Raw genomic sequence first — 23,682 nt, forward strand, 5'->3', positions numbered from 1 at the left:
CATGTTAATTTGACCTGTGAGCTCGCTTTGATTTTTTGATTATGTTTGAAATAGCCTACCATTTCCAACAAAATCACCATAGGCCTATCCGTTTCCAACACTATTTTGCCTACTCTTAATTCAGAATCGAAATAAAATATTCCAGGCATTTTGAATTTATAGGGTTGAAATGTGTTTTACCTTGAAGTGAAGAATAAAGAAAAACTTAGTAAATGTTATGAATCTACAGTATAATAACTTAGTAAATGTTATGAATCTACAGTATAATAACTTAGTAAATGTTATGAATCTACAGTATAATAACTTAGTAAATGTTATGAATCTACAGTATAATAACTTAGTAAATGTTATGAATCTACAGTATAATAACTTAGTAAATGTTACGAATCTACAGTATAATAACTTAGTAAATGTTATGAATCTACAGTATAATAACTTAGTAAATGTTATGAATCTACAGTATAATAACTTAGTAAATGTTATGAATCTACAGTATAATAACTTAGTAAATGTTACGAATCTACAGTATAATAACTTAGTAAATGTTATGAATCTACAGTATAATAACTTAGTAAATGTTATGAATCTACAGTATAATAACTTAGTAAATGTTAAAATGTCTCCCGAGTGGCGCAGTGGTCTAAGGCACTGCATCGCAGTGCTAGCTGTGCCACTAGATATCCTGGTTCGAATCCAGGCTCTGTCGTAGCCGGCCGCGACCGGGAGACCCATGGGGCGGCGCACAATTGGCCCAGCGTCGTCCAGGGTAGGGGAGGGAATGGCCGGCAGGGATGTAGCTCAGTGTGGGTTCGATTCCCTCGGGGGGCCAGTATAAAAAAATGTAATGTATTCACTAACTGTAAGTCGCTCTGGATAAGAGCGTCTGCTAAATGACTAAAATGTAATGTAAATTTATGTTATGAATCTACAGTATAATAACTTAGTAAATGTTATGAATCTACAGTATAATAACTTTGTATCTAGGGCATTTGTCTCTTGAAACCATCCTCTCCAGGCTAGATGCGCCAATATTGTTATTCCTCTGACAGTTATCTTCTGGTTATCTCCGGTTATCTCTAACAGGCAGCATTGTTTTCTGCAACGTCTCTAAAACAGCTCAATTACACATCTATTATCTACCCATTGTCATTCAAACTTCCGATTTAGATATAGGTTTTTGTTTTGTGTTTTCAATTGTTTTCATTTCAGTAGGAATGCAAATGTATATTTATGTATGTACGTATATATGTCTGTACGTGTGTCCATGTATAAGTATGATCATTTTATTACAGTGTCTTATTAGCCCATGTGGGCTGGGCATCATGAAGATGCATGACACTATAATGAAATCAATCAATCAATAAATCATAGGCCTAGCCAATCGTTGAGTCGAACTATGATAATTATGTTTAATAAAAATGTAATTAAATCTATAAGATATAAAGTTCCATTTATGAGTCTATTTAGATCCTGTGAAATTATGGTCAGACATTAAAACAATAAGTTAGACCCACTTTTAACCGGAATTCATAGCCAACTATTAGGCAACAAATGGGAAAATTATCAATAGGCTATACATTTCGTCTTAGTCTACTGTTTATTTTTATTTTTTTATTTTTTTTGTCTATTAGCTCAAATGATTTGATGAGTGCTGGCTAATTGTGTCCAGGTAGCCTACTCTTTACATAGCCCGGTTAAAAACACACATAGGTACTTGGTCTGTACTAAGACGTCTGACCCGTGTGTAATAACGCAATTGACTGAGTGAAATGAAAATAAACTGCGGCCAGATTAGGGTGGGTTTACGAGCTGGTCTCTCCCCTAAACTAGCTCTTTCCAAAGAGAGAAGTGGGTTTGTTGTGGCTTCATTCAATGTATCGTTTGCAGGTGATGCCAGGCGCAGATAAGAGGCCGCCGATCCTTGTTGGCTGTCTAGACTTGTGACTTAACTAGTGAAACTGAATTGATCACAAAAATTCGCCCCAAGAAAGTAAATGACCAGTAAATGACCACCTTACTTCCGATCTCCCAGCCTTAGAAAAACGATTATGTTAAGTATTATGTAGGCTGCGCTGACCCTCAAATTGAGGGTGTCTTCTTTACTTTATTTTATTTTTTATTGTACATTCTACATGCAAGTTTTAAGCTAAAATGTTTTTTTTTTAGTTAAAATGGTTAAATAGCCTGCGTAATAAAAACAACATAATAACATGATAATAAGCATTTTCCCCAAATCAACTGTCCTTTCAGATTAACCTGATAATAGTCATAACATTCAACATTCATATGCAAATGTCTTCATCAATGGACCCTCAGTATTCGATCATTGACGTTATAATCCATCATTTTGTATCACAATTTTAATAGGCCTACTTTTCGCCGTGGTTTAAAACCTAATGCAGGGATAAATAGGGAACTGAAACGGATTGTAAACTTATTCACCTTATTAGCACAATTATTATTTTTATAAATTCAGAAATATATACTGTAGGTATTTAATTTGTTGCAAATAGGCCTACACCTCTGTGGTTTAGAAGCTCGGGGAACTGGGGGCCTATAAGATTTGCATGAAGCATACTCGTTTTTGGAGTACTTTTGGTGGAAGGTTTTGATGTCTATAGCTCAAATAACCACTGGTCAATTTGATTAACTGCATGTCACAGGCTGAGTGAGGGAACGGTGGGCGTAAGCCTATCTTGGGAAATTCTACAAGAGTTTATGCAAAGACTGTACCTTAGACATTATAAAGATTTAACAGTTTTATTTTTGATCAGTTATTAATTCCTTTATGGATCGTTGTCCTGACAATAAATAACAATAACTTACTTTTGTTCGAGAGGATCAAACAACCTGCCCTCTTCCTATTAAGATAAAATATTTAACAACAAGAATCTGTTTTATATAATCTTCGGAAATCATGCTCCTTTTTAAGACAAACACACGAGTCTATGGACTTGATAACGAAATACATGTATCAAAAATCACATAAAGAAACCAAGAAACGATATGTTCACAATGAATTGCAGAATGTCCATCTGGTTCGACATCAAATGGCTCCAACGCAATATGGAGGGAGGCTGTTTTGTAAATCCATCACGAGAATCTTCTATCTTCTTTCGGTTCATGCAACGAAGTTCTGTTTTTGTTTGGTCACTGATATCCTCAAAAATGCTGAACTGAGTCTTGAAAAGAAGGGCTTTCGTTCGCGTTGCTTTATAGTGCCGTTAGGTAATTGTTCAAAATTGAGAATATGTAACTTTCTCCTCCATGTCCGAAACTCCTCCTCCGTCTTTAGGACGCTGTGATGAGCTGGTCACATGCAGGGGACCAGGGACCGGGCGGGAACATGCTAGGCCTGGGACCGAGGCTGGTGGCCCGGTCTCACGTCTCCACGGGACTGGGTACCATGCTGTTCGGGGTGTCGGGTAAGTGCGATGACAGAGAAGTCACGTCGCTGCCCGAGGAGTTTCCCAATGAACCCGATTCCGAAAAAGACACCTGTAACGTGCAAAGACAGTGATGTCAAAATAAATCTGAGTTCTTGCTTTCAGTTTAGGCTACAAATGTTGCCACTTCTGACGTTGAAAATTACCATTGAATGTAATTACGTATACAATTTCAATTGATTACATTAAAATGATGGCAAAAAAAACTCAGAAATTGTCGTCATCTAAATTAATGTGTGCGTGTGTCCGCGTGCGTTCGTGTGTGTATGAGAGAGAGGGAGAGCGTTTGAATGTGTGTTCGTGCGTAATTACGCGTACCCACATGTGCACCCACATTAGCATGTAAGTATAGACTACCCCAGTGTGTCTCCTCTATCTTACCAGTTGTTGAAAGGCCGGCTGGTCCAGATCACTCTGCAGGGCGAACTCGCTGAGGGCCTTCCAGGGCGGCTGGTATGTCTGCACCTCCACCGAGTTACCCTGCACCGTGTTGTCGTGCCTGATAGGGCTTCTGGCAACCAGAGGCGTACCTGTGAGCCCCTGTAGACTCTAATACGAGATTAGAATAGGAAATCCAAATTAAATCTACGCTTTGGTAGAGGAAGAAAACCATCACATTCACAGATCAGAATGTCAGGATTTTGTTCTGTAGTCTTTGCTTTCCAATACAGGTCATGCACAATTGAATTCTTGATTCATTATTTATTGGCAGGTTGAATACAGAAAAACAATAATGAAAGAACAGCTAGTGGAAATGACCGGCCTCGGACCAAGGGTTATTCAAGTGTGGCACTGGTCAAATCATTCCAGAGAAACTAATTCTAGAGACGGCATGATCATGCTTTGCCTTTAAGAGGAAACCATTTGGTTTCTTTGCTGACCAACCTGGACTCAGGGGTAGACGTAACATAGTAAACGAAAATCCGGGAGACTCATATTTGTATGATATGTACGTTTGGTATGGTATTAATTTGTGGATGTCCATCATCCATTTCGAATGAAATGTTACTAATTACAATTCGTATGATATGTTACTAATTACAATTAGTGTATAACCCGGATTTTCGTTAATTATGTTATGTCTAGTCTATGAGACCGACCAGCCTGTGCTGACATACCTCAACTATCGCAAAAATATAAGGATTCAACGATGAACCAAACATAAAGAAAAAGTAGTAGGCTAGTAGAAGTATAAAAAATGTTTCCGAGATTAACTTACGAAGATGCTTACAGTCTTATCACTGTGTTGCTGCTGCTGAAGTTGCTTCATGAGAATAGATCTCTTTTTGTCTTTGCATCTTTTATTCTGGAACCAAACTCGAATAACCCTTGGGCTGAGGCCGGTCATTTCCACCAGTTGTTCCTTCATTAGCGCATCTGGCCGCGGATTGGCGTTGTAGCAGGTCCGTAACGTGTGGAGCTGCTTCTCGTTCAAAACCGTTCGCACTCGTGTTGTCTTCTCTGACTGCTTGTGGACGTGGTTTCGGTGCGGTGCCCGTACTGTCACCGGCTCTGCTGAAGAGAGGCGGAATTATATTTAATAAAAAAGGAATTTAACGAAAGTTTGACTTTAATATTGTTATTGTTATTGTTATTGTTATTGTATTATTATTATTATTATTATTATTATTATTATTATTATTATTATTATTATTATTATTATTCTAGGCTATGTACATGCGTTTTTTCCTGGAGCATGTTCATGCCATAGGCTATATAGACAGTTAATAACTCTTATTCATCTAAAATATAACCTATTCAACTCTTGCCATTCGGTATAATATATATATATTTAAAAACGATAACAATCTCTCCACACATACTCCATTTGATCTTGGTATTCCCCCCTAAAAATACTTCGCCCATATTGAGCAACAATTATGGCTAGGCCCCAATGACAATGTAATTCTAAAAGCATGTAAGCTTTATTGCATTATAGTTCAACAGGCTACAGATTCCCATCCACGCACTATGACACACTCCTTGTTTATGTCATGCTTTAGTTAAATTAAAAAGACAGTCAATTAGGCAACAACAACTGTGTGTAGGCCACTTGTTAACATTTCTATCTACTACAATTCTTTAATTGGCCCATTAAGAGATTATCTGTAAAATCGTATTTATTGTTATCCAGATGGTCCGGATAGGCCTAACGTCAAGGAGTAGGGATTAACCTTTGAAGTTATTATAGCCTACTGTATTTGTATTATTGTGTCAACACTATTAAATAGTCATGTAAATTAAGCTATAAAAATCCTTTAAAATATCCAAACTCACTTATATTCAAAATCTATCCATTTTAAATGCTTGGAATAAAAAGAAAATCATATCTCGGTGATTTTTCATGGAAAAGTTTGAAGGTCAGTCTAATATTGGTCGCCAATTGCCTAATATAGCCTAGTTATTAACATCTTAATGACTCGACATTTGCATCTGATTTTTTTTCTGGAGATCGTTATGATCATAAAATTAGGCCTATTGATAATTCTAGGAAATATATTTAGGGATTATTATTATCAGGCTATTATTATGAACATTAATATAACAATGAATATGATCATTCTGATTAAGATGATTGCCTCCATATTAGTATTATTGTTGTTGTTGATGTTGTTGTTGTTGTTGTTGTTGTTGTTATTATTATTATTATTATTATTATTATTACAGAAGTCAGTGGTGGTGTTGTTTTGGATGTGCAACTGACCTGCTAAGTGTAGTGATCTGTTGGAGTGGATATGTCCGGGGCTGATGGGGCTTCCGGCGGAGCTCCGCTCCATTAGTAAGCTGTGGTCCGCCCGGCACAGCAGCTCCTCGTCCCGGAGAGAGAACTCATCCCCCGGCAGGAGCTGCCTGCTGCACACCGAACATCTGAAACACTCGATGTGGTACACGTTGTCCCGGGCTCGCATCACCAAATCACTGCTGCTGAATCCCAGGTTGCATTTTGCACATTTTATTCCGAATAACCTGCAAGGAATAAATTAAACAAACAATATATGGAATTAAACAACAACTTCTAACAGAGCCATTTGATTTGTTGTTACTGCAGTTTTTGTTCCAAGTTTTACATTACTAGGTATACTTCGAACGTCAGAAACAAGGCTAAGATACATATGCTATTACTGTGCACTGTTCAAAGTATAAAAGTTAATTTGAACGAATTATTTTAATTGTAGAAAAGCTGCTTACTTTGAGGTCAAATTGCCTTTTATGCGTTGAACTACAACTACATTTTGCATGGAATTATGCAGACTGAGCAAACATTAAATAAACGTTCCAAAACAAGGACATTTGTATTTTCAGGACAATGTTACTCAGATAGGCCCTTCAAAATACATATGTTCCTTCATAATATCATAAACTGTGTAGGCCTAATAAGCCTCTGTGATTTAGGTACAAGTCTTGCATGTATATGGATTTACTATATATTCGTTTTTTAGGCTACCTCCTCATTCACACCAACGTTAAAATACGTTCAATCACTGAGAAAATATTTCCAAAGAATTTCAATCCCTACCTTACATAATCTCTTTTGCAATAGGTTTTTCCATCCCGGACGAAGCAAGTGCATGTCTCATCCAGGTACTGGCTGCACTCTGCACACTTCAGGCAGGCTGCATGCCACTCCAGGTCCGGGGAAACTCTCAGTATGTACTGGTCATGTATCTGACTTCCACAGCCTACACACATGGCGAATCCGGACTTCTCTGCAGAGAGCACAGCCATTGTAACCATTCTTTCCCATGTCCACAGTTCTTGACACTTAAATCACACTTTTTTGAGAGCCACTGGCCTACATGTCATTTCTTCGTCTTAATTTGTGCAAACCTGTCAGCGAATGCGCTTCAGAATTCACTCTTGCAGGGTGGACAACTTTTAGTCTTATACAGAGCGAAATACTGCCAGTTTCTCACTGTAATACATTCCAATGACTAAGACCTGTTCTGAAATTATGCACAATCGTTTTGAAAGAAATCTAACATAAAATGAACTATAAACAAGAAAAAGTCAGCATTATGCATAACCAAACAACGCCAATTCGAATATATTATATTAGCTTTATGCACATAAATATATGAAATACGATGGTATTTGAATGCGATAACAGAATATGAGGCTACGATTTGTAGGCTAATCTACAATACTGTGAAAGGCGGATGAAAATACGAGCAAAAAAAATGCCACTTACTTTTGGAATGATCCCCCATATCACCCAAGAAAGAAGAGTTGAAAATAATATCCACCATACAGGAAGGATGACGGGATTGCGATAAGATGCAGAAAATAAGTAAGAAGGAGAAGAAGAGGAGGAAGGAGGGAGGGAGGTGAGTGGCCTGTGCCTGGCTGTCTGATAATTTCAGTTCGGACTGTGGGACAGCCCAGGGAAGAGGCGCTGCAGTGTCCCACACGCTCTCTGACGTCACGCGTAAAACTGGACATCCATTCTTCCCACATAACCTATTCCCACTGTCATATCAAGTCTCTCTAGAGATTTTAAAGAATTTAGGAATTAAAAATCTATATTTATTTTGAAACATTAGTTGGTTATTTGTTAGAATGCAATAGTTATATTTCTAAGGTAATTTTTGGGCTTGTTTATTGTGAACTTTTTTGGTTGATGCATTATTTCCTGAAAATTAATGCTAGTTATTTTAAATCTGTACACTTTTGTTTGGCCTACATTGGAATTGCAATTAGCAGGAGTAAGCAGTAAATTGCATGTTTTTCATGAGACAGAGGAGAATGCACACAGAAAACCCGTCATGACACCAGACACCATGTGAATCAGTCCATCCATCTATACGAGAACAACAAGGACACCTACTGGAGGAACATTAGAAGTACAATTGTACTGCTTCATGCCAGGACAGGAGACCAGCGCAGTGGGCCACTCTAGACTGGAACCTGCTTTTTAGTTATAAATAAAATCAAATTAATCCACAAAGTGTCTGTATTGAATTTGTTCTATTTCATATATCAAATTAATAAAATGTAGGTAGGTTCCTTTCATTGTCTCGCAATTTTGGATTATAGGGCTCCTATTAAATAATTTCGGATAATTCAAAGGTTTATTTATGACCATATTTATTGCCATATTTTACATCAGCCTGTATTTTTCCAATTAAATATAAATGTTTATGTCATGGAATAAATATATGTCTATGGATGGAATGGAACGCATACGTCATGTATTTTATAGCCTACATGCATTCTCAAATTCCTGGTATTTTTCACTTTTAAAGGGCCTTTGAATTAATAATAAAATTATCAGATGAGCCTATTCCCTGAGTTCACTGTTTAAAGTGAAAGAGACGTGGAGAGATCGAGTACATTGTTCTCGCGAGATACGAGAGTGGAGCATTAACTGATGCTTCTCAGCTGTCACTTTGTTTAGATCAAGGCAAATAGCTAGCTAAAAATGAGCTGATTAGCTAGCCAGCTATGTATACAGCAATAAACAGAAGAAGTTTGGGACAATTGGTAAGTAAAACGCCAGTGTTGACAAATGCAGCAATTTCTTCTACCGTTTCAGATTGCCACCAACGTCTAGTTGGCGAGTCTGACTGAGGTCAGTTGAGGACATGTAATGTCGACAACATGCTTTCACTCTAATTTGCAACTGCACTGTTAGCTAGATACATTCTATCTAATTACGGTTAACATGTTTCAGAGTAGAGCATGAAACTAATCCAAATTCTGGCAACATAACTAACTACAGTACAGTGTGTCACCTGACTTGGGTTAAACTAAACTAGCAAGTGATTTTGTTATCTTGGAGGACAAAAAACACAGTTGCCCTGATATGGTTATTGCCTTCCTTTTGGTGTTAGACAACTGTATTAAACATATTTGAAATTGCCTTTATTCCCTGTCTTGCACAGTGTGTTTTATATTGACCTTTGTACACACTACTGTTTACACCGTTAACTTGATAGAGCCAGTCTGATAATGTGCCTTAAGGCTATGCCAGCTGTCTAGTTTATCATTCAAGGCCAAAATAGCAAAATAGTAGTTATTGTCAATCAGAAATGTCTATTCAATGGCCTTAACTAAGTCTTCTTTATAAACCTGAAAAGCAGTTTTAAAATGGAGATTGGTTGTGTTCTCTCCTGCAGCCCTGTCTGGTCCAGAGGTTTCAGAGTACTCTGGTAATAGCAGAGGACAACAACAACCAGCTCACACCCATCACACTGAACGCCATTACTGCTGCCAGCAGGGTGGGAGGAGAGGTCACCTGCCTGGTGGCTGGAACCAACTGTGCCAAGGTAGGACTGTCACTGCGATGCCCCACAGAGGTGGCAAACCCTCCTATCTGGAGAGCTACCAGTGGGTATGCAACTTTTTTAATTTAACCTTTATTTGACCAGGTTGGTCTCATTGAGATTAAACATCTCTTTTGCAAGAGAGACCTGGCCAAATTTTGCTCCAACCCTACCTAATTCAGCTAGGCTAATCATGATTCTGGTGAGTAGAATGGGGTGTTTCAGTAAGGCTGGGGCAAAAGCCTGCACACACCCAGTTCTGCTGGAGGAGGGCTGGCTACTCCTGCCCTAACAGCTGTTCACGGTCACACACATCCATGAAAGTTATGTTTTTAATGTGAAATTTCAAACGTACAGTTGAAGTCGGAAGTTTACATACACTTTGGTTGGAGTCATTAAAACTCGTTTTTCAACCACTCCACAAATTTCTTGTTAACAAACTATAGTTTTGGCAAGTCGGTTAGGACATCTACTTTGTACATGACACAAGTAATTTTTCCAACAATTGTTTACAAACAGATTATTTCACTTATAATTCACTGTATTACAATTCCAGTGGGTCAGACGTTTACATACTCTAAGTTGACTGTGCCTTTAAACAGCTTGGAAAATTCAAGATGAATGATGGCTTTAGAAGTTTCTGATAGGCTAATTTACATAATTTGAGTCAATTGGAGGTGTACCTGTGGATGTATTTCAAGGCCTACCTTCAAACCTTCAAACAAAGTGTAGACCTCCACAAGTCTGGTTCATCCTTGGGAGTAATTTCCAAACGCCTGAAGGTACCACGTTCATCTGTACAAACAATAGTGCGCAAGTATAAACACCATGGGACCACGCAGCCGTCAAACCACTCAGGAAGGAGACGCATTCTGTCTCCTAGAGATGAACGTACTTTACATTTGACATTTTAGTCATTTAGCAGACGCTCTTATCCAGAGCGACTTACAGTTAGTGAGTGCATACATTTTTTCATACTGGCCCCCCGTGGGAAACGAACCCACAACCCTGGCGTTGCAAGCGCCATGCTCTACCAACTGAGCTACAGATGAATGTACTTTGGTGTGAAAAGTGCAAATCAATCCCAGACCACCATGAAAGGACCTTGTGAAGATGTTGGAGGAAACAGGAACAAAAGTATCTATATCCACAGTAAAACGAGTCCTATATCGACATAACCTGAATGGCCGCTCAGCAAGGAAGAAGCCACTGCTCCAAAACCACCATAAAAAAGCCAGACTACGGTTTGCAACTGCACATGGGGTCAAAGATCGTACTTTCTGGAGAAATGTCCTCTGGTCTGATGAAACAAAAATAGAACTGTTTGGCCATAATGACCATCGTTATGTTTGGATGATAAAGGGGGAGCTTGCCAGCCGAAGAACACCATCCCAACCGTGAAGCACGGGGGTGGCAGCATCATGCTGTGGGGGTGCTTTGCTGCAGGAGGGACTGGTGCACTTCACAAAATAGATGGCATCATGAGAAAGGAAAATTATGTGGATATATTGAAGCAACATCAAGACATCAGTCAGGAAGTTAAAGCTTGGTCGCAAATGGGTCTTCCAAATGGACAATGACCCCAAGCATACTTCCAAAGTTGTGGCAAAATGGCTTAAGGACAACAAAGTCAAGGTATTGGAGTGGCCATCACAAAGCCCTGACCTCAATCCTATAGAAAATGTGTGGGCAGAAATGAAAAAGCGTGTGCGAGCAAGGAGGCCTACAAACCTGACTCAGTTACACCAGCTCTGTCAGGAGGAATGGGCCAAAATTCACCCAACTTATTGTGGGAAGCTTGTGGAAGGCTACCCGAAAAGTTTGACCAAAGTAAATTTTTTTAAAGGCAATGCTACCAAATACTAATTGAGTGTATGTAAACTTCTGACCCACTTGGAATGTGATGAAATAAATAAAAGCTGAAATAAATAATTCTCTCTACTATTATTCTGACATTTCACATTCTTAAAATAAAGTGGTGATCCTATCTGGCCTTAGACAGGGAATTCTTACTAGGATTAAATGTCAGGAATTGTGAAAAACTGAGTTTAAATGTATTTGGCTAAGGTGTATGTAAACTTCTGACTTCAACTGTACGTATGTCACCCTTGTGCAGTACAATGTAGCTTTTTCATGATATACAGCTGGCTGATATGATTAACTGTTTATTTCTGTTGGATTCCTTCTTTAACAGGTTGCAGACCAGATCAGTAAAGTCCAGGGGGTCAAGAAGATTCTAGTGGCTCAGCATGACTGCTACAAAGGACTGTTACCAGGTGATTTTGGAAGGATGAAAGTCCCTTCATTCTGGGATGGGATATTTTTGTGGATATGCTTAGTCCAAATATAGATGCCTGAGATGTATATTTACAGTTTAGATGATGTACTGTTGGAATGATGGAATGGAATGGTACTTCCCTTTGGTGTAAAAATGTACTCTAAACCCGGGACTCTTTTCTCTATACAGAGGAATTGACTCCTTTTGATTCTTGCTACCCAGAAACAGTTCAACTTCACACACATCTGTGCAGGAGCTTCTGCTTTTGGGAAGGTGAGTTACTGACTGTCACGTCTGCATTTGCAGCGCATAGCCTTTCCCCCCCATATTATTAATAGCCATATAATGATAAAGTCCTTCCTTAAGTTTATTTTGTTACGTATCCAGACATGCATGAATTATAGCTCATTTTATCGTCATAGCCACGTCTAGTTTATCTGGTTTAGCATTTTTAAACATTATGCTTTAATGCTTCTGAAAGTTTTTTTCCTTCCAATTTCACCCAGTAAGTGTAGTACTACCCCTCAATTACTACCCCAGTAATCTGTCATTCTGCAATAGAACTGTCAACTTGCTGATCTAATGGTATTTCTATTGAATTAGGATGCATTAAACAATATCTTATGTATTGTAATCCAACTCATATTGACTGAGGCTGGGTTGTCTGGTCTCGATTTCCCTGAGTAGATGAATGTGTTTCAGATGATGCATCCTAATACTGTCTGGTGTTTTGATTTAATTTATTTTACTAAAAACATAATCAGCGATCATTTGTCAAAGATGACTTTGAATTCCATTGTCCATCCTTGGGCTAAACTTCACACATTTTGTATTTGAGTCTCAGTAGCCCAAGCTAGTTTTATCCAACTCACAGAGGGCAGTTTGTATTGTCATGGTACCATAGCAACATTGACGTCATCTACTATAAACTGTTTCAGTAGGGACAAATTATTTGTAATAGTTTCAAATTCGTCTTTATTGTACCAAACTTTGCCAAGTCCTTAAAACGTTGACAAACATTTCCATTTTAAAACACTCCCCATCACTTCTCTGTGTCCTGAGAGATCCACAGGGTGATATGGTTGAATTAAAGAATATCATCTGAATGCTGTGTTATGCTCTACAGAATCTCCTTCCCAGAGTGTCAGCCAAGCTGGATGTTGCAACTCTGTCTGACATCACAGAGGTCAAATCTCAAGACACTTTCGTAAGAACAATATATGCTGGTGAGATTCCTGTTGTAATATATTTTATAATTAACAACTATTCCATTGAGGTATTTTGTAAGCACACTGTAATTATTATGCATTACAACATAGTCGCTTATCACTGCAGGCCTGGTCATAGCACTACCCATAATGCATACGTAAGCAGCAGAATAAATGATTGGATAGGTTTCAGTATTGGTGTACTGCTCTGCTAATGGGCTGGGGTCAGGGGGTAAATGGAGATGATTGTTCTATATTCATTAGTAAAGTGATGAGGCTATAGTAGTTCATGTTGTTGTTGTTTCTGACCTCTTAATGACTACAGAGATCCACCATAGTCATCCCAGCTGTCAGTCTGAAAGCCTAAAAACCTCCCTGAAGAAGAAGATGCTCAGATCATATTTTGATTGGGCCCATTATAATCATAAAATATAAATAGGTCTGATTAAAATTATCCACTTAAACTTTGGCAAGAGCCTGACTGTTCCTGGTTGGAAATTCAGTGGGGGGGAGGGGAGGTTTAACATCTTTGCTGCTGCATTTTTGACATAGACAAAGGTCTCACACTTGGATGTTTTGGAGTTCTTATTTGGCCCATTGCCTCTGTTGTCAGACAGTCCAATTAGTAATTTACAATGCATATGCCAGGAACCGCCCTAGCTCCATACAATGCAAGTTCTTACAATGGAAATAATTACAATGCAAGTCTGTTCTTTCATGTTTTTAATTATTACTGTGAACATTTGTCATTGTATTTTATAGAATTGCCTGAATTGCATCACATGTAAAACAGACAATGGCATTTGTCAGAGAATAACCAACAATGTAAAAGCTTTATTAAATCACCAAATTCTTCTAAATACTTTTTCATACTGAGTCTTTTTTGCTTTAAGGATGTATCTCAATATAAGCCAAGCAAACACATTGTGTGTGGTGTTACTGCATGTGTTGTCTTTGCTACAGATAATGCCCTGGCCACAGTGAAGTGCAGTGAGAAAGTCAAGGTGTTCACAGTGAGGGGGACTTCCTTTGAACCTGCTGCTGTGGAGGGAGGCAGTGCTGTTACTGAACAGGGTACAGGACTTTCCCATTACACTGTTGACAGCAGCACCACTCAGTAACCTTTCTCTGTCTCTCATTAAAACCGATATTCATATTTTCAATTCTTGATTATGGCTCGCGAGCAGCATATTCAGACGCTAGTGTAAATAATATTTTGCACATTTAATTTGTCTGCGTTTGAGATATATTCTTAGTTATGTCTGTCCGTTCTGTAGCAGTTGCCTCACCCTCTCCTGCAGGGATGTCAGAATGGCTTGAGCAGAGCCTGACCAAGAGCAATCGACCAGAGCTCACTAGTGCCAAAGTGGTGGTGTCCGGAGGTAAGGGCTTAGCTTTACACTGTATGACTGCTTCAGCCAATGTGTCATTCACATTCCCTGGCCTCTCATTCTGTTAGGTCATTGTGACCAAGCACTTGATTTCTTTGTCCCATTAGGACGAGGGCTGAAGAGCGGTGAGAACTTCAAACTGCTGTACGACCTCGCTGACAAAATGGGTGCTGCAGGTAAAAATAACGATGTGTGTCTACATCAGAGTGAAGGAGAGGGAGAGAGAGAATGTTTTTGAAAGTGAGTGGGTGAAAATATGTTTGAGAGTGTCTGTGTGAAGGACAGTGGAAAGAGTGTGTGAGTGTGCACTTCATGTGGTCAGTTGCCTGTGTGTAACTGCGTGGTATGATCATGTGTATTCATAACCTGCTGTATGTTGTGAATGCAGTGGGGGCTTCCAGAGCTGCTGTGGATGCTGGCTACGTCCCCAATGACATGCAGGTCGGCCAGACTGGCAAGATTGTAGCGCCTGTAAGTTATAAACCACCCCCATTTCTTGTCTCTGTTATTTCACTGTGTCACAGCAGAAACCAACGTACAATATTTCTTAGTAAGCAACCTGACAAGAAAATAATATAATCAAATGTTTAAAATAAATACAAATAACTTTAAGAAATTGTAGATTACATTTAAGTTTTTCTCATGAAATGTTCTGTAAAATTACATTTTAATTTAGGTATTTTGGATAAAAAATGTAATTCTGTTCGGTCTTTTTGAATGACTTAAATGTAACTGTATGTGCACTTTTGCTGACCTTCATTAGTCTACAGTGACATATTCTCTCGATCTTGATGTTCCAAAGATGGCCTATCTGTCTCTTAAATTCAATTGTGTGTACAGTGTGTTAGTTAGGAGATGTGTGTGGATTAGTGCATGTGTGTCTGTGTTCCAAGACATTGCGGCAGTTGTGTATATTTTGGCAAAGCCAACAAGCCACAAGACAGACCCCTCACAGCAAAGGGAATTCGCCTTATTGGAGTTGCCAACAACCGGATGTTCCGGTTTTCAGGGATACAGCTATTTTCAACCAAGCTTCCTTTTCCGCTGAAAACCGGATGTGGGAACTGCACTCAGGCGTTTCTCTTATGCCTGCTACGTTAGGTTAAAGGGAATTAACATCCTAACACAGGCAAACACACACACACTCTTGTGTTATCCAACACAATACAAACAAAATCACAGAATGTGTGACAATGCTCTGTATTGAACATTATTTAATTATTTGAAATTGAAAAAGCTTAAAAAGGCTAAATAGGTCATTTGGCTTGCGACAGGGATATCCCAGCTGTCATCAGCCAAACATTACAGCCGCTTCAGACTGCCCTAATGTAGTTAATGGCTGATTTTTAAGGTCCTAAATGATTTACCAGACCCATTAGGGAGGAGACTTAAGTGCTGTGAGTCCACCCTGCCCCCCAAAATGGACAACTCTGCCAATATTGTTGTACACAATGTAAACAGGGAACAATCACAGAAGGCTATGATATGCAACATCCTAAACCAGCAACCATTCATTGCTTGTGTATTGCAATGAATAGACATTCAAAACAAATCAGGTGAAATGAAATATAATTTATGTAACCAAATGTAATAATATACTATTTACAGTAATATTATATGTATATACTTACAGTTATAGGTATATTTCCTAAACAGTAAGCAGTGTATGGTACATCTACTAAGTCTACCTCCTAAGTCTATCTCCATAATTCCATGACAGGCCTTCAGAAACGCTCCGACCCCCCCACAAAAATCACATCTTTCCTCATGGTAGTCTGAGAGGGGAACCATGTTGTGGATTTATAATTCATAATTCTTCAGAGTCAATGCAGTATTCACATGATAATTAGGATACATTTTTTATTGCTGCCTGCGGGCATTTCTGCATTGTTGGCTTCAGGAACCTGGGCCATTATGACCTTATTAGTGTAACTGTCAGTCGCCTGTTTTAGTTTACAAATGCATTGTCGTGTATTTTATTATGAACTGCACTCATCAAGATAAAACTTATTAGTGGCTTTTACAAGACGCCGTGTCACTTAAATGAGGAGAGCAACACCTCCGCTTGACTCAATGTGCCTGTCAAAACAACGCTGGCAAAATTAGTAACGTTTTCAATTACTGTATTCTTGTTAATTACTTATAAAGACTAAGTATTTTACTTGAAATGGGATACAATAACAATTTGATTAAAATGATGAAATACAATTGTTTCAGGTTTTGTTATAAGGAACAAATCATTAAAGATGTATAATATAGGTTATTGTTAAGTTGAGAGCACTGTGTAGGCATTGGTGGTTTCAGAATGATACAGCTTGATATAGTATTTTACTCATGTTTTTAGAGGACTAAAATAATGAATACTTACTGTTCTTTTTGATTTCAAGTGACAACTTTAATCATTTTCTCATTAACTTCACAGGCTTTGTCAGATGTAGGCCTACGGTACAAATATAACAAAATAAAGACTTTATAATGAGACCACTTTTACCCTATTTTCATATGCTTTTCAGAGCATTGAATATCATAGATTCTTCTGTCAAACCAGTTACATGACTCAGTCCTGACCACCAAGCCAATCTACAGTATTTAGTATCGTTAGCCAACCTGTTGTCTTTTATTGTCTGTTTGCACACACCAGCATCCTGTGATCACCTGGTTGATTAACTCAACTGTGTCACAATCTGGCTGCGTGTACAGGAGCTTGTGTTCTCACACCTGAGGGGAGCTGTGCTGTGTGAACCACTGGGTTTCAGCATCACTTTGGGGTATTTTATTAACAGGCCAGCGGGTGCACCGAGTCCCTACCCTGCTGCCGCGGCTCACAGCAGCTGTGGGGAGACCAAACACCAGGCAGGCAGGCAGGCAGGCGGACAGACAGGCAGGCGGACAGACAGGCAGACAGGAAGAAGAGGAGGGAAAAACTGGCCAAGCTTGGCAAATCAACTGGCCAAGCTTGGCAAATCGTCTGGCCATTCGCCTCTCTCCCTCCTCTCCCTACATATACTTTAAAAACATCCAGAGCTAAATGACCCCCCAAGTATAGCAGTTTGTAGTGGAAAACTTTCAAAAAGCTGTTTATACCCAGCTGGGGACCTACTGGAGGCTAACGGGGAGAAGCTTTTCTATTTTGATTTTCTCTCTCTTCCATTCTGGAGTGGAAAAAGGCCTCTGGTTTGACACTGCCTTTCATACTGTATTATCCGGCCTGGCTTTTAACTCTGGGAGAACTGTGTTCACAAATTGATGCTCTGTTCCTCTGGGGCTGCAGCTGAAACATTAAATCGTACTGAAATATTAATATGTGAGTGCATTTAGCTGAAAGCAATTGATGTGCTGCTCCCTGGAGAATGGATGGTAATGTTTCAGCCAGGGGCCCAGGCCCCCACACTCTGGCTGGCAGACACCCTAAAGGACCACACTCTGGTCAGGACAATTGAGATGTATGGTCAGGACCATTGAGATGTATGGTCAGGAATTGGCTGCCTACCGGGTCAGAGTATGGTGGAAAGTGTTCCGGGGGATTGGGGCTCAGTTTGTGGTTCTGGTGGTGGTCACTAATGGTCACAGCAACTTGGTTCACCAGACTACTGGTTAGGAAAGCCTATCTCGTAAGGCTGTGGTCATAGGGATTCTCTAATGGCCATGCTGTGTATGTATGTTTGCAAACACGCATCATCTTCTCATTTTAAGTTGTTGAAAAGTAATGGTTAAATCAATAATCTTACATATCATGTTGTGGCCAAACCTTTTAATTCATTTGGTTGAGACTGCTTTTTTATTTTTCAGAATGAATTTTTTGGTTCTCCCTACAATAAACACTGTATCAGTTTATTGAAACTTGAAAGTTGATTTTATTTTATTTAAAAAAATATTAATACGTATTTGGTTTGTCTATGCAGTATTATTGCAATAATATATATATTTTTTATATTACATTATCATATACTGACTGGCCACTTAATGTTGTTTTTTTATTTCCAGGAACTCTACATCGCAGTGGGCATCTCTGGAGCTATTCAGCACCTGGCTGGGATGAAGGACAGCAAGGTACAGCACACCACATCACAGACATCAAACAAAGCAGTCTAAATAAGCTAGTGGTATTATTGTGGTATAGGTGTGTTATTACTTGTGGTAATACTTCTCATTTAAACAAATGTAAATAGATTTGTTCTACCGATTTCAAAAAAATGATTTGAGGATGCAAGATATTCTGAATATATATATATATATATATATATAATTTTCTTCAGATTTCTAGGACTCCAAACCAAATATAGGATATGTTTTATACAGGAAGATGTTTTTGAAAATGTAACAATGTTTCTCTGAAGAGTCTGTTTGTTGTGCTTTTTACAACATTTTTTTTAGCTGATTCTTGCTGTCACAAGTCATGCATAAGTACATATAGTTATGGGGCTTGTGCGTCTGATTGCTAAATCAACTTTGGTGTAAATTATTTTATTCAATTCTTCTGAGCTCTCTGTGATGTAGCGCCTTGTCACCAGGAGAATGATATGTCTCACCCTCGTTTATGACGATTTACTGTAGCTAAGCTTATTCCGCCGCCTTTTATGGAATATGCATTAGTGATGGATTAACAAGTAAATATATACATACAGTAAAACAATGGGGATACTGATTAAATTTGATATTGATTTAAAAGAAAGTTTGTATTAATGTAAAAACATATTAATTCATTTGAAATTATTTACAACTCTTTGAAACTGAATAAAGTCTTTTTTTCTTCTTCTTCAAAGTAGTCAATCATTTGATATCTTCAAGTTATCTGAAAGTATAAAGATCACACATTCCAATAATGGGTCCAGTTAACACTGTTACTGTGTAGGCTGATTTGAAAAAGCAAAAATGGGTGTCATACAACTGCACCAATTTACCTAAATAATACTATTACAACAATTTGCTCTTTGAGAATCTGTCTATCTATGAGGAGGATTTGAATGAACTTGGTCAAAGTGCTTTTTCTTCTTTGTATTCCTGTTTTTTCGCTGTAGTTGACCCACTTTTACAACAAGTGGAGGGCAGAGTACCTCTGTCCCTGGAAGATAACTGTTTATGTAAATGCAAAATGTTAAAAAAAATATTCCGTGGCCATGACAACAGTCTCCTGAGTGGATTTCTTCCACCAATGCGAGCTATCTGCTCCGGGATCCCATGCACTTAAGAAGTATGTTTTAAAAGGGAACCTGAAGAAGCTTTTTAAAGAATGATGTATAATTTATTTGTGTTTTCTCTCTCTTGCTTCAGAGCTTCTTAAGAGGAGTGTGTCTTGTGTGGGATGTGTTCTGAATATGTCAGACCACACTATTATGTACTATTATGCAGCCATAGTCCCATATCTATTTGTTTTGTATCAGATTTACTCTGCTTCTAAGTATATCCAGCCGCTTGATGTCACTGAGCTGTTTTCAAAATCAGTTTCATCCACTTTAAAAAACACACATTCATAAGTGACATCACTTAAGTGCAGCTAATTTGGGTTTCTATGCTTTCTGCTTTAACAAGCTATGCAATATGTCATGAAAGCATCCTGTGTGTGTATATAACATGAGAGAGTAGTAAGTGATGGTAATACAACTTTATTGTATTTTATTCTTCTTTTTTTAAACTTCATTTCGATTCTCATCATAGTGACTGATATTGTCCTAATGCCGGATGCTGACTCACTGCTTTAGGATGTGGATCAACGGTTTACAAATCATTTATGATTTAAGTGTTTGTGGTTTAGCCTCCATTAAAATTATGAGGCAATCCATGTATCCATATCACTTTGCATTTTCATTCAGAGGACAGGTTAGTACATGTACTGAGACTAACTCTGTGACACATGTTTTTGTGTTGTATTTCTAGATAATCGTTGCCATCAACAAAGATCCAGAGGCACCTATTTTCCAGGTAGCTGACTACAGTTTGGTGGAGGATCTCTTCAAGGTAAGTTTGTCAATGATGACACAATTAGATATTGAAATCGTAATATTAAATGTATGAAATTAATCCCTATATGGAGGTAGATATTTAGTCATGCCATCATTACAGATCCCTGTCACACCCTGTCCATCTCTCCTTTAAGAGTCATTCTTCTAGTACCCTCAGGAGGATTTATAATAGGTTTATTAATACTATGTGTATTTATGTTATATCATATTAATAATATGGATCTTATTCTGCCAAAAGTGGCTACCTGGTTTCCTGATAAAAGCAAACATAGGTTTTGACTGAATGAGGTCCTTAATTAGCTATAAATTAGTATACCATAGCGAAACACATTTGAAAAGCGCAAGAAAGAGGTCATATCTCAGATTTCCTCATCAGTTAATGATGCTCTAATAAGACAAATCAACGACTGATCGTGTAATGTTAATGCATTTAAACTAAGTGACTCCCTCTGAGCCGTTATTCAAAGATTTCAATTATTAAGGGAAGTGTCTAATGGTCACTGTTAATTCACCCTTCTTCTTCTCTGATTGTGACATTGAGGCACTTCCTGGTTCACTAGAGACCTCCCGCAAGCCATTTCCTGTCTGATCAGAGGCCCAGGCTGTCAGAGTTAGACGCTCATTAAAAGTATTCTTGTGTAATAATGTCGTTGTAAAAGCATTTTGTGACAACTGCTTATGTACAAGGGGCTCTATAAATTAGTTTGATTGATAACATGAATTGAATAGTTAGGTTTATCATTATAAATCATTAAAGGGCACCTTTCATTTGCCGTTCAGTCTTAAACAAGGGGGATTCATTCGTTTGGTGGTGCAGGCATCTATTTGACCTGTTTTAAAGGCAATGACATTGTCTGGTTTTCCCTCTCATACATTTGAATATTATTCAGTCGTTTCATCTCAGAAAACAAAACTTCTACAGAGACCATGTGCTTTACTCAGTTGTGCCTTATTCAGTTACAATCCATTAACTAGGTTTCTGGGATAAGCCTAAAATAACACTCTGAGTGAAAAATGTAGTTGAGTTCTTTCTCTCTCCGACTGTAAACATTTCTCTGAGTGCCTGAATCCAGACATGGTAAATCAGTTATTGGGATTGATAGAATAGGAACCATTTTGAACTGTATATTATTCCACCTAATGAAAAAGATGTATTGAATTATTAAACTCCTGAATTTATCAGTGGATAGTTCATGAGGGGACCTCCTATTAAGAGTAACTTCCACTCCTCAACCTTAACAGGAACTAATAACACCTGATAGTTAAACTAAGGGGACTGCCTGGTGTTGGCTTTCACATTGATTCTGTGTTGCTCTTCACCTATTCACTCCTAATTGACATGCTCAGGTAACTTTGTCAGGGCTCAACACCACAGGGTTCCAGGCAGCACTTCTCCCCTCTAGTTTAGGCATAAAGACAGCGGTGGCTGATCCAGATACAGTGCCCAAGCTTTGGCACACACTTCAAGAGGGACCCTTTGTGAGAAGTGAAAGCCTAGTGGCTTTTTCCATTTTGTTTGGCTGTAGCTCATCATTTATTAACCGGTGCCGTGGCGTGTGATCGGCCGGTGTAGGTGACTAGGTGTTTTAGTTAGTAATATTCTGCTGAAGTGATGTGTAGGAAGAAATAATAAAACAGGCTGGTCCAGAACTGTGACCCTGTGACAATGGTTATCATCTTACCTGTGTTTACGTACGCTCTTTATTTCAGATAACAGTCAAAGATAATGGATGTGTCTTTTGTCGTTGTTGCCAATTAAACTGTCAGGGGTATGCGTTTTCAAGGTGAGACCTGTTTGTAAAACCAAAACTGAAACACTATTTGTGTGTACTTGTAGGCTGTTCCTGAGATGACTGCAGCGTTGAAGAAGTGATCCAACCAAGATCCTATAATACTCAGAAATCTGAAGATGAAACGATAACCTCCTTATAAGCTGCCAGTTTTAACTACCCAAATGAAAATCCTGCCTTAAACTGCATTTCATGCTTCTGGTGCATTTTGAAATAGGTGCTTAACATTTCAAGATGTAATACATCTTTGATTGTGATATATTTTTAATTAATAATAAAGTTAGTAAATATGCTACAATGTCTCACAACTTGTTCCTTTAAATTAGTTGTTTTGATTTGAAATATGATCAATTGGATGTTTGGGCTTTCCTTTTTGGAAAGCTACAGTATCAGGATAATACAGTGTTACATATCACGGTGGATAATGGCACAGTTCTGAAGGAAAAATAAAATCAAAGTGTGTTTCAAAATGTTGTATAGTTTCTGAATGAACACTGAAGTGCTCAATTACACTATATCAAAGGATATCTCATTAAGAATGCAAATACATTTGTTAAGACACATGCACACATCAAACGTTTCTTCCGCTAACCCTAAGTAGAGGAAAAGCATTGTTGCCAAAGGAGCGTGGTGTAATCGTTCAGCTGAACCCAGAATTACTTTTCTTCACATGATCCAGGTCCTCAAATAACATTAGCACTAATCACCACTTTACTATCACCATGTCTTAATGAAATACTTCTGAAACACTTAGGCTTGCTTGATTGAAGCCTTGATTGTTATTAATTAACAATTAAACATGTAATTTACTTGTAAACACTTGACAAGCAACAAAATGGGTAGTTTATCTCCTAAATTAATTATTTGATCGGAAGTTAATTAGGGGGTTTAATCCTCATTACCAGACATTTATAATGACAAACCTCATTAACCAATTATGTTTTTGTTGTGACAGGTCTCTCCAATGTTGATAGATATAGATAGATATTAATAATTTATTTCGTTTCAGAGCAATATGCAAATAAGTTGATAGTTGCTAATGCAAAAGTGTTGTAGGGTGATGTCGTAGTCTGGAGCCAATGGGAAGGCTCGGTCATATCTGATAAAGAGCCCACATGTAATACAAACTCATTCATATTAATGTATAGGATTCTATCCCGAATTATGCAAATTAGAATACATCGCAGTACTTTTTGGTTTGGAATGTATTCTACTGTGTAATTCCATGTATTGCTTTGTAAAGGGCATCCACATATGTATTTTCCCTTGGTAAATGCAACTAACAATGAATATGAGAGTGAGTATGAAAAATCTCTGCTACCAATGTACAAAATATTATAATTTAA

At 38.2% G+C, this 23,682-nt stretch overlaps 1 protein-coding gene and 1 pseudogene across 4 annotated transcripts; one reads left to right on the forward strand and one right to left on the reverse strand.

Annotated features, from left to right (window-relative positions):
- Window positions 1-2,746: 2,746 nt before the first annotated feature.
- Window positions 2,747-7,812, reverse strand: LOC121580155 (insulin gene enhancer protein ISL-3). 4 transcript variants are annotated; one of them, XM_041895235.1, is made up of 6 exons: window positions 7,636-7,812; window positions 6,964-7,153; window positions 6,151-6,413; window positions 4,678-4,958; window positions 3,828-3,995; window positions 2,747-3,498 (listed from the first exon to the last, which is right to left on the reverse strand). In XM_041895235.1, the coding sequence occupies exons 1-6, from the start codon at window positions 7,691-7,693 to the stop codon at window positions 3,382-3,384; spliced, it is 1,077 nt and encodes a 358-aa protein (XP_041751169.1). In that variant the 5' UTR covers window positions 7,694-7,812; the 3' UTR covers window positions 2,747-3,381. The 4 variants fall into 4 exon arrangements, with proteins under 4 accessions (XP_041751169.1, XP_041751155.1, XP_041751162.1 ...); XM_041895221.1 differs by having other exon boundaries at window positions 4,666-4,958; XM_041895228.1 differs by having other exon boundaries at window positions 4,678-4,961.
- A 988-nt stretch (window positions 7,813-8,800) lies between these two features.
- LOC121580189 lies at window positions 8,801-22,800 on the forward strand (annotated as a pseudogene).
- Window positions 22,801-23,682: the final 882 nt, after the last annotated feature.

Source organism: Coregonus clupeaformis, chromosome 15, assembly GCF_020615455.1.
Source record: "Coregonus clupeaformis isolate EN_2021a chromosome 15, ASM2061545v1, whole genome shotgun sequence".
NCBI classification, from domain to species: Eukaryota; Metazoa; Chordata; class Actinopteri; order Salmoniformes; family Salmonidae; genus Coregonus; species Coregonus clupeaformis.